Raw genomic sequence first — 12708 nt, 5'->3', positions numbered from 1 at the left:
TTAATAAAAGGTTATTCATTATGCTGGGGAAAAAACAAGAGCAAAAATATTGATTTATCTGGTAATTCTGTTTTTACCTAGCAAAAATGTTACTACAAGCCAACCGCTCTTGTAATTGAAAATATATTTAGTGTAAGGTGACAGATGCCTAGACATGAAGTTGGCCAGGATCAAAAAAGGCAATTCATCATCTATAATACAATGGTAATAAAACAGAATAATTCTCATAAAAATAATTCAATGTTTGAATTTAAACAATTGGATGAAACTGAATTGCAGTGAAATCAATTTGATAATCCTTTAGTTTATATTTGTATTTGGTCCTGCTTATAAAGATATTGCATTAACATTGTCCTAAAGGAAATATATAACCTACTCCCCTCCCCCACACACATACACACACATCTCATCTCACATCTCATTCCCAAAGAAACTGTTTAATTTCAAAAATGGAGCTTCAGTAACTGTATATCCAAATGTGAAATGCATACATAAAGTAGAATTGGCAACTTGTACAGAAAAGAAAATAACATCTAAGGATTTTCCAAAGTGGTGAATGAGGACACATTTGAAAATTTGAGTATCGTATGAGACTAGTGTTATGACAAGCAGATGGGCTAACTAATGAAACTAAAACTCCTATTCTTCACTGCATAATTAGATTTAATTGTCCAGGTACAGTCTAAATAGAACATTTAAACAAGAGGTTGAAGAATCACTTATTTGAATTATTTTCCATATAAGAACAAAATGGAAATCTTGCTTTCTTGGAAACTTGAATAGCTGTTGGAATTTGAAATAAATTTTGCATGGTTAATAGCGTTTTGTCAAAAAAAAAAAGGTCTAATTTTCCAAAGAAAAAGCAATGCAACACCTATCTTTGGAGTTACAAACTTCCTAATGAACACAGAAATTGTTCCAGCTTCATACTGCACACAGATAGAGCCTTAAATGCTGGAAACTCTGCCCAGAGGCAGCTGGCACTTATCAATTCTGATTGCAAGCTACCATCCTCCTCAAGATGTTGTCCCATGCAACTTGCTCTTGCCTTCTAGCTTCCCTCTTCCCTCTGGGCATGATATTGAGAATCTAGTGCAGGATCTAAGTTTGCAGAGGGCGAGTCTGAAGCAAGGGGATTTGATTCTGCCTCAGCAACAGTCCTAAGACCTCTTCCCTCAACAACAGGTTTGTCTGGTGTTGTGTCCTGTTTCACTGTTCTCTTATCAATGGCCTACATGCCAGGAGCATGATAAATAATGAGAATCACAGCAGACTACAAGGCTTCCAACCTGTCAAGATTTGTATCTATTCCAGCATAATCCCCATACTATTATGATATGTTTTCTGGAGAATTGCATGTTCACAAAGCATCTTATCAGATAATTGGAAACCTACAGAGAAAATCAAAATGATCAAACCATTATTACTACCAGTGTTAAAAATCCAATGGTACATTTAACTACTATCTTAAAATCTATATCCAGAGTTGGTTACTTAAACCTACAAATAGAGTCAGCCCTATCAACAATAAGTTAGACGTGGGATCAAAGCTCCTCCTTCAACGATTTAAGATAGATGAAATAATTTTTCATTTTAAACAGTCTCAGAATGAGTTTGAATTAAAACTGTGTACAAATGATGAATATGTGATTGCTAAAATGTAAATTTTATGCTTTACATTTCTACATTTAAATTTTCAATAAAACTTTTTTTGAAATTAGAAACAAAAGAACGTGACAGACTATATTAAAGTGGGATAAAAATGTTGGTTACAATATATCTGGAATAGTTGGAGAATACTGCAGGTGGTTGAAATACTGAAATTTACATTATATTAAAAACTTAAAGCATTTTTTTATAAAATGATGTATCTTTGTTATATGTCACCAGAAAAAATGTCTAAAATGCATAAATGTATTTCAAGTTTATATTAGAAATATGAACAAAATGAAAGGACATTTTATCATGCTTGGTGGACACTTTAAAAACCAGAAAGTTTTGGATTCAAATACCTATAGTAATTTAGAAATATTTTAAAGATTACTATACAATTGAAACCAGAGGTTTTTCTTTTGGGACTTATCAATAAACAATTGGGGGAAAAGAACTTTATTTTTATATATGAAAACTGCAGCAAGATTATTACACAAATGAAACAAAAAAACATAAAATTTATAGTTTTAATGATTAGAAAAGAGATTATTTTTTTTTTCTGCACTTTTGGCTTTTTTTCTTCTTGCTTTTTCTTCTATCTTTAATATTAGTTTCTATTAGTTTTTACCTTTTTAATTTTAATAAAATTATGTGAAAAAAATCTCTTTCTTCGAACCAATTAGTTGAGCTGTTGGCCTTTGAACATGAGCAACGTCTATCTAGTTGCCTTCCAATTTGGAATATGATGTGCCTGTGCATTCAGAACCAGAAACACACAAAATAATAACACCAGGATGAAAGCTTCTTTTCCAGCAATAGGTATTGCTGATGACAAATATTTTTTTTTTATTTCTACATAATTAGCATCATTTTGGCCCAAATTCCTCAAAGCAACCATGTTATGAGCCAGAAATGGTCTTCTTGATCCTCAGCAGCACTCTGTGGTCATTTTTTTTTCCCTTAGTGGTCGTATTGATCTTGTCCTAATTGACAATTTTCTGCAATGAACACAGGCTATTCACTCCAATCCCTTTTCAGCCACAGCTTCTCCCTTCAATCAGTTTTTCTCACTTCATCAGTTTTCTGTTATCATCCAACCCTCGCTCTTTTGGGTTTCTTTTCTCCTTTAGGCCACTGATGTAAAATGAAAAAAGTTCTGCCCCAACTGCTAATCCTGCATGATATTTTCCTCCCCTGGTGATTTAAATCTATCTATTTTTCATCTTTCAGATGTACTGATTCATTCTGAAACATGCACGTAGAACTTCTTCATCAATTCCAGATTGCCATTTTTGCTAAAACTTCTTATCTTTTTCTAGCATAAGACCTCAAAGAGATTGCTTGCCCTTGGTACCCTTATTTACTTACAAGCTTCTCTTGAAAACTAAAAGTTAACTATTTTCTACTTCTGCAGCTAATTTCTACTTCAAATGCTAATTTGTAATAATATAGGAGGTTCATGAGCATTCTAATTTCTCAAGAAAATCTGTCAGCTCAAGCAAAACTTTGGCAAACCCTGTGAATTCTGAGAGGGAAAGTGACGTTTTCTTCCAAGCAGCAGAAAAAATAAATAAACCCGGATCTAAAATCAAAAGAGGCAAAGTGCTAAAGTATCACGAAAAAATAGCCAATAGGTAAATGGATTTTAGAGACACTCAGTCCCGACAGTCAAAGGGAAAAAAACAGCCAATGACAGTAAGATTATAATTAGAGCAAGCTAAGGAAATTTCAGCCCCTGTTCATTTAACAATGATGTGACAATTTTAATTTTGTAATTAGCCAAAATGAAAAGCTGCTCTCATCTTCATAAAAAATAATAAAAGTATGAATCATGTCTTTTTGGTATTTTAGCTCAAAGTTTACACTTTTAAAGAGAAAGTAGGCATTTAATTCAAGCACAGTATGTCTACTGCAGGTAAGACCCAGTCATTTTACAGAAAAGTGCTTCCAATTTTTGCACAGGATTGTACAAGTTGTAGTTTTTCATTTCTTTACCAGTTTACTTTAAATTGCTAACAAAGGTGATATTGAAGTATTTCCAGCATTCCAGATAAACCATTAATGGAATGGTGTAGCATCTGAAATCTTTATTATCTTTTCTTACAGGGATATTTCTGAGACGAAGATCAGCCAACTACCAAGCATTGGTCTAGAGCACATTAACAAGTTGGTAGCAAAATCTACATACAATTTAAAAAAGCTCCCTCCCTTAGACAAGTTCCATGCTTTGATTGAGGCAAACCTCACATATCCAAGCCACTGCTGTGCATTTGAAAATCGGACTAAACAAAAGTGAGTAGCTCATTTGTTTTCCATGTAGAGTTTTGAAGCATTTGTGAATGCCAAAGTCTGCTTTGATTTCCATGACTGGTCTGACTAATATGCAATTTGTTTAATTTGCCAGGCAGGGGGGAAAAATCATACAGTCAGCCCTTACGTTTCTCAGCCCAACAAAAAACATAAATGTTACAGATTTTCCTTCTCTCAACAAGTTGGATACTGATTGTAGTGGCCAAGTTTCTTCCTGACTACTCAGTCATCAGAGATGGATATGTGGCTCTCCAAAATATAGTTACATTCTAATTTTTAACAGTCCTAACTAGAGGACAATAACATCTGGAGGACAATAGATTGTTTACTTATACATTAGATCTTGCAAATAAGAAGAAGATAAGAATTAAGAGAAACTCCGCTCCTTTCTGGCTTTTGGGGGTGGAATAGGGAGTTGGTGGCCATATCAACAAGGATTCTTTATAGCAGCGGTTCTCAGCCTATGGGTCGCGACCCCATTTGGGGTCGATCGACCATTTTTCGGGGGTCGCCAAAGAAGGCGATCCGCCATTTTCTCCCCTCAGGGGGCGGTGCCGCGCATGCACACCGCGCATGGGGGTGGCGCCACACATGCGCGCTGCGCATGGGGGGACACCGCACATGCGCAGAACATTTGTGTGATGGGGGTCGCCGTCACACAAACGTTGAGAACTGCTGCTTTATAAGAATTAATGAGGATTGGGCTAAATACTTTATTCATGAAACTTATATAACACCCATCAAATGAAAAAATGATTTTGCATTTTAACTATAAACAGCTAACTTATACAAAATTATTACTATTAAAAAAAAGTAACTCTGAGGATCCTCAGGCTAAAATAACATTTCTTCCTTAGAATGAGTGTTTCCTTTCAAATGTATAGAAAGAACTGTATGGCAAAGGCCAAATATATCTCATAGTATTTAAAGCTCAGATATTTTATTGATTCTGATGTTGAATATTTTGTATATAGCTCTAAATAACTCTTAAGCTTATTAAAAATGTAATAAAAAGCCCTCTAGATTTGAACAAAATTGGTTTCTTGGTCCTAGTAGCTAGTAACTCTTCCACATATTCCCGTCAAAAGCTCAAAGAAATAATTGGACTATTTTGGCTGTCACCAAGAAAGATCAAGGAGTCTTCAATTTTGATAGTAGCTTAAAGACAAACAGGTAGCATTTTACATGAAGACATGAATATACATTTAAAGCTAACATTCTCTGTTTGTATGCCCTACCTGCCCCTCCTGAATTCAGTAGCTATGTAAAGAATTCCCTTTCTAGCCAAAGTATCATCATCTCTAGTCCTCTTTTCAAAAGAATGGATACTTTAAGAAACTATTTCTGCATTTTTTTTTCATTTAGAAATAAGAAGGATAAAGCAGGCCTTGGCATTTGGACAGCCTTGGGGCAGGAGAAAAATAAAAACAGCAATAGCACCACTGTGTTCAATAGCACCAGTTTTCAGAAATAATAATTACCACAACCCCCCCCCCCGCCACCCTGGAGTTTCACTGGTGCTAATTGTCAGGTCTTCTCAGCCTCTTAAATCAGACATCCTTCAGGTTGATTTCCATCCCTGTATGGCTTAGGCCTTCAAGCATCAAGAGACCTCTTCATTTATTTCTGCCTTTTCAAGTATACTTTAAGATGTGCACAATGACTGGTTTAATTAACCCTTAAGCTCTTTCAGTGGCTTTGCTGATTATGCTTCTAACTCCTCCACAAATGTATGTTTCACATCAGAAGTGGGCTGTTCTCGGTCTTTGATATTTTAGTTTTTTAAAAAATAACACCTATAAAAAATGTTCGGCATTTGATATTTGTTAACCTGGACTCCATACATGGACATCTGGGCTGCAAGATTCTGGACAACCATGATGTATATAGTAGCAAACAGTATTGTCTGTCCTCTTTACTGTGGTTTAGAAGCCATCCAGATTTTTGCAGCCTAGATATATTACTCTTAATCATAACACCACCCGGTTTTGTATTTGTGTGTATGTGTAATTACAAAGTAACGGAAAACTTTATTTTTTTGAAAATACAGACTGAAAACACCAATTTTATATTGGGGGGTTATCATATGATCAGTTATAGCTCAAGTAGGTAGCTGCTGGTAATCTGTTCTTTTTTTGCTTGGCATGCAAATAAGTTTGTACTGCATACCCTCCCGACTTCTTTCCTATCAGGCTAAACTTAACATATCAAACTAAAAAAAAGTGGAATTCTTTTTATTTCACTGACTAGAACTACAGAACTTTTGAATTCAGTCCAGGTTTCCCCACCCATCAACTTTACCCTCCAGAAAAAAGAAGTCACATTTATTTATGATGATAATGATTATAATGCCCCAATACCCTTTTGATCATAATGACCCCAGTAAAAGCCACAGCAGAGAAGTGTTATGGAATAAAGGCAGAAGGGAGTATCCAATGCCACTGCTGCTACTTCACTTCCCTCCTTTGCTGCCACTCTTGGGTTAGCTGTTGCCTCAGTCACCAGCAGCACTGTCATCAGAGTCCTTTTCCTCCTCTCGTCAGTTGGCAAAGGGATGTTTTGCAATCACAGAGAAGATGGGTGTGATTTTTGTGCCACTATGGCCATGGGACCTTTATTTTCCCTTCTCCTAACACATTTTGAATTCCTGCAGCCTGCATAGGCTAGGTCACTTTCACCATTTGCAGCCTCTTCTCTGGCCTTTGGGACCAAAGGACACTAATAAAGCCTCCGGAGTCTGCAAATTCCATCTCTAATTTTCTTACCTCTGTTAGTCATCACCCTTTGTTTAAAATGTTGGCTACTGCTGAAGGAACCATCTGTTTAAGCTTCCCCACAACTTAAAGAAAAATGTCTACCTGTACTACCAGGCTTCCTCCAAACTTGGTGGCCAGTTATGATGTCTTCTGAAGTAATCTTACTTTTAAAAAATAAAAAATTGTTGCCATTGTTAGTATTTTCCCAGAATTCACATATTAGTATTTCAGTTAATATTGGCACTATATATATATCCTAGGTTCTGACTATACTATTTTCATCTTTTGCAGTTCTGTGATGCACCCTATATGCAATAAATCTGCAATTTCAGAAGAGTCTGATGAGTTCAGTTTTGAGCTGGATGAAAATGATTACTATCATGCTCTATGTAGAGAAGAGTTTAAAGTGGCTTGCTTCCCAGAGCCTGATGCCTTCAACCCATGTGAAGACATAATGGGCCACATAATTCTTCGAGTCCTGATATGGTTCATCAACATCTTGGCCATCATGGGGAACCTTATTGTGTTCATCATTTTAGTCAGCAGCCAATACAAGCTCACTGTCCCTCGATTCCTTATGTGCAATCTTGCATTTGCTGATCTTTGCACAGGTATTTATTTACTATTGATTGCCATCAAAGACATGCAGAGTAGAACTCAGTATTATAACTATGCTATTGACTGGCAAACTGGGGCTGGTTGCAATACAGCTGGTTTTTTCACTGTATTTGCAAGTGAACTCTCCGTATACACTTTAACCGTCATTACATTAGAACGATGGCATACCATCACCTATGCCATGGAACTAGACCGCAAAGTCCGCTTCCGTCATGCAGTGATAATTATGCTGGTAGGATGGGTCTTTGCCTTTACAGTGGCCCTCCTTCCCATATTTGAAGTCAGCAGCTACATGAAAGTTAGCATCTGCCTACCTATGGATATTGAAACTCTGCTTGCCCAGACCTACGTCATGTTTTTGCTGATATTAAATATTCTTGCCTTTGTTATCATCTGTTCCTGCTATATCAGCATCTACTTCACTGTGAGGAATCCCAATGTTTTCTCATCTAACAGTGACACCAAGATTGCCAAACGCATGGCCATACTGATCTTCACAGATTTCCTTTGCATGGCACCAATCTCCTTTTTTGCCATTTCAGCATCACTCAAGGTCCCTCTGATCACTGTGTCCAATTCAAAGATCCTCCTTGTTTTGTTCTACCCCATTAATTCATGTGCCAATCCATTTCTTTATGCCATCTTCACCAAGACATTTCGCAGGGATTTTTTCATCCTACTAAGTAAGTTTGGCTGCTGTGAAATGTATGCTCAAATTTATAGAACGGAAACCTCCTCTTCTGTTCATACCTCCCATATGAAAAATGGGCATTGTACCTCAGCTTCTAAAACCAGTGATGGAACAATTTATTCATTAGTACCTCTGAATCATGTGAACTGAAGCAGAATGGCTGTAAATTTATGTCAAAGGTTATCAAATCATGATCCTTGCTTCCTTAGCAAGATGAAGGCAATTACAAAAGATGATAAACGTTTTCCATAATCTCAAATTGCTATTTAGCTATTTAGTTTTCAGGCATATCACACTGATATAAAATTCAACTGATGGGGTTAAATATAGTTATCAATGTGTGATATTATTGCTGAAATATCTTGATTTAGCCCACTTGATAAAGCACATAGTGTTAGTTGCAAACTTAGCTATATTTAAAATAGATTTATTCAGATCAGTCAGAATTATGTTGATCATCAGTAACTTTAAAAAGTTCTCTACTTATTGTGACTAGCTCTGGATGTAAGTTATTTGTGAATGTACTCCAAACTAAACTGATTTTTTTCGTGATTGAGATCAAAGTTATAATATACTTTTGCTTACTATGGGCTTCTTTAATGAGCAGATATAACAAATTTATACCAAGTTGACACTGGTGTATCCAGATCAGAACTATCTACTATCAAATTTCCAAAATCTTGGGCATGTTCCTACCTGTTTTATTACCTGAAATCTCTTCAGAGAATTTAAAAAGCTAGGAGCCAAACTTTTATGTACAACATGCATACTATGTCACTCTTTTAGTAAGGTCTTCCTACATTTACATTAGCAATAAATGACAAATGTTCTGAGACTTAATAAATTTAGGTAACCAAATACTGTACATTGTTAGAAGCATAGATCCTCACTTCCCTTTTTTTTTACCATTCTTCAGATCAAAGAAATATGAATACGATCCAATCTATATAATGCAAAGGTCAGGAATCTCCCATCCAAAAGCAGAAATCTCAGTCCAAATCTTTGTGAATTGTCAAAAATATATCCATTTTATAGTCCACTCTAGGTTACTGACACTAATCTGTTCCTTGATTACAAAGCTGATGGAAGAAACTTCACATACATTATGAAAGGGATTCCTGGCTATTGATGGTTTCTTTGCTGTTGTTGAGTACTAAATAAAAGATCTGCCAAATCCTTGTTTGCCTACAAGAATAGCAAAGGAACACTATTTAGCTAACTACATGTTTCCCCACATGACAGAGTGAAGTAGGGAAGAGGAGAAATTACAATTAGAAAAAATATGTAATAAAAGTTATCTTCCCCCTCCCTTCACTGTGAAATGATGGGTTCAGTAAACATGATAATATGTATTGCTAGGCCTGGTTGAAATGACGAATAACTTATTAATGCTTAACCAAATTATAATAGCTTATAATTTTGCCTTAATGTGATGTTAGTTCTCATAACAAACATAGAAAATGGTTGGTGCTGGAGAAGGCTCCTGCATATTCCTGGGACAGCAAAGATGACTAGCAAGCAAGTACTGGAATGCATAATACCAGATATGTCACTATAAGGCAAAATCACGAAACTGCATCATACTTTAGCCATGACATGTGGGAAAATACACTGGAGAAAGCAATTAAGTTTGGAAGTGCTAGCAATAAAAGGAAACCAGGCCATCAAAGAACAAGGTAGCTGGACACCATCAAAGCTGACACCAATCAGAGCATAGAAAAACTCAAAGAACTAGTGCAAGATCAGAAGATGTGGAGAGACCTGGCCCACAGAATTACCAAGAGTTGGATTTGACTGAATGGATAACATCATCATAATCAAGAAAGCAGAATCTGTTAACTTCTATTTTGCATATATCTTCTCAGAATGGAAACAAGATTATAGTTAAGCCTTTGGGGAAAGAATGGATGATCTAGGGGAGATGTGATAGCATGGACATTTTTTCTTGCCCCAGACTGCAGGACCAGAACCAGTGAATTAAAACTACAAGGAAAGAGTAGAAAAGGCTGTTACATGAAGTAATTAGTCCTTCTCAGAAGGTGCTCAGGCAGAAGTTGAAAGGGTATCTGACAGAGATGCTGTAAGGGATACTACAATGGATTGGACTATTTCCCAACATCAGCAACTTTAAGATGTTCAATTCCCTTAGGATTGATGATAAGACAACTCAAATGACGGAAAAGAAAAAAATATAATACTAATATGATGATTATTTTTTAGGAATATTGGAAAAATTATATACTTAATTGTCATGTATTAAAACAATAAGAATTGTATTCATGTTTGCAAAAAAGGATGTTTTGGGGAAAGAGGAAATCAATTAAAATTAATATATGGAATACAGATTATAGAAATCAATTGTTAGACAGTCATCATGGATTCCACATTTTTAAATAAACTGTTTTTTGATATCTCCTGCTCAAAAGAGTTTGGTCTGAATAAGCCAGAAAACATTTTTCTCTGCAATAATAATAAAAATTCCAAAAATGTTGGTAAGCCTCAATTTTATATCATTTTTGAATGATAAAGAACAGGAATTAAATTTATGATGTAAGAAAGTCTTGCTCTCACCCATTCAAACAAAAACACACAGAAAACTTACTAATCCAACTCCATTTTGCAAATAACACAAACAGCATTCAGTAAGATCTGGATAAAACATCACACAACAAGAAAAATCAAATAACCCATTATAGGCTGAAGACTAACAAGCTGAGGAAAAACACTTTCAGTAAAGATTTAGGGGTTATGATGGATAATAGATAGAGTATTACAGATTATTTTTAAATTCTTTCTTCCTAATAATTTTTGCATTTGGGGCTCCAAATTCTCTTGTCTTGCTTCCAGATTGAGCCAACTATAATTACTGTTTTATTGGACAGTACTAATAATTAGGTCTGAGCTAAACTTTCTCAAACCATTTAAGGGAAGAATTCTTTCATTTGTTAGATGTAAATTTTTAGGCAGTAACCAGTATACACTGGATTCCCTCATCCAGTTTTTTTTTTTCTCTACAATAGTCCTATGAAGTAGGTTGAGCTGAGAATAAGTGACTGGTCCAAGTCATCCAGTAAATTCTTAAACTCATTTTATCCTATTTCAACAATAAGGAAACAGGGCCATTGTATTTAAATATAAAATAAGGCTAGCTTGCTAGCACAGTTGTGGCTGCTAACACTAACACAGGCAAATAAAGCTAGGGAATGTTGAAGAAAGAGGGAAGGGAGGGAGATGCTATAAATCATTACTAAGGTTGTGCCTTTGCCCTAAGAATCTGTTGGGGAATTTATCCTTTCCCTAGAGACATTGTGATGAAAGAGTCTCACATTTTGTCTGAAGTATAGTGTTTCCTGTATGAGCAGGGGGTTGGACTAGATGACCTCCAAGATCCCTTCCAACTTTATTATTATTATTATTAGTCTGCAATTTTCTTACTAGATGACTTAGAGCAAATGATTGCTGTAAGGTAATTTAACTCTTCACCACCACTAATACACTTAGTAAGAAAATAAATAGTTTTGATGCTTCCACCTGTATATTATTCTCTATCACCCTAACAAATGAGAAGATGGAACAGACCTAGAAGTTATGGATAGTGTGTTCTGGGAAGCACACTTGAAGCTTTAGTAACCATCAGACATGGCTTGCCTCAAGTATATTTCATGGTATAATAACTTTGCAAGACAAGGTACTCTTATAATCACTGTATTTAATAATAATGATGATGATGATGATGATAAAGTTGGAAGGGATCTTGGAGGTCATGTAGTCCAACCCCCTGCTCAGGTAGGAAACCCTATACCATTCTGGACAAATGGCTGTCCAGTTTCTTCTTAAAAACTTCCAGTGTTGGAGCATTCACCGCTTCTGGAGGCCGGTTGTTTCACTGGTTAATTGTTCTAACTGTCAGGAAGTTTCTCCTTAGTTCTAGGTTGCTTCTCTCTTTGGTTAGTTTCCACCCATTGCTTCTTGTCCTGCCTTCAGGCGCTTTGGAAAATAGCTTGACTCCCTCTTCTTTGTGGCAGCCCCTGAGATATTGGAACACTGCTATCATGTCCCACCTTGTCCTTCTCTTCGTTAAACTAGACATACCCAATTCCAGCAACCGTTCCTTATGTGTTTTAGCCTCCAGTCCCCTAATCATATTTGTTGCTTTTCTGTGTACTCTTTCTAGAGTCTCAACATCTTTTTTACATCGTGGTGACCAAAACTGGATGCAGTATTCCAACTGTGGCCTTACCAAGGCATTGTAAAGTGGTATTAATACTTCACGTGATCTTGATTCTATCCCTCTGTTAATGCAGTCTAGCACTGTGTTGGCCTTTTTGGCAACTGCAGCACATTGCTGGCTCACATTTAGGTGATTGTCTACAACAGTGGTTCTCAACCTTTTTAATGCCGCGACCCCCAACTGGTCGTAAGTCGAGGATTACTCAACTGGTCGTAAGTTGAGGACTACTTAACTGGTGCAGCACCGTTTGCAGAATGGGACTTTTGGCGCGCTCAGCAGGGAAGAGACAGCCTGGACAATTCCTATTGGCTTTTGAAAGCCAATAGAATAAAAGGGAGTAGCACAGCTAAGGAAAAGGGGAAAAAAATGGCGGACTGCATTGTTTGGCGACCCCCATGAAATGGTCCAACCCCAAATGGGGTCCCGACCCACAGGTTGAGAACCACTGG

The 12708-nt window shown here is 36.3% G+C and overlaps 1 protein-coding gene across 2 annotated transcripts in view; it reads left to right on the top strand.

Moving 5' to 3' along the window:
* Nucleotides 1-10504, top strand: part of LOC120307127 (follicle-stimulating hormone receptor-like) — a 28936-nt gene extending 18432 nt beyond the window's left edge. For both annotated transcript variants that reach the window (XM_039341437.1, XM_039341435.1), the window contains 2 exons: nt 3760-3945; nt 7011-10504. In XM_039341437.1, the coding sequence (XP_039197371.1) occupies nt 3760-3945; nt 7011-8178 (1354 nt within the window). In that variant the 3' untranslated portion in view covers nt 8179-10504. The remainder of the gene's footprint in view (nt 1-3759; nt 3946-7010) is intronic.
* Nucleotides 10505-12708: the final 2204 nt, after the last annotated feature.

Source organism: Crotalus tigris, unplaced genomic scaffold, assembly GCF_016545835.1.
Source record: "Crotalus tigris isolate CLP2741 ecotype Arizona unplaced genomic scaffold, ASM1654583v1 scf7180000017765.3138416, whole genome shotgun sequence".
NCBI lineage: Eukaryota > Metazoa > Chordata > Lepidosauria > Squamata > Viperidae > Crotalus > Crotalus tigris.
Note: the sequence above shows the minus strand (reverse complement) of the source record. Positions and strands in the feature narration are given on the sequence as shown.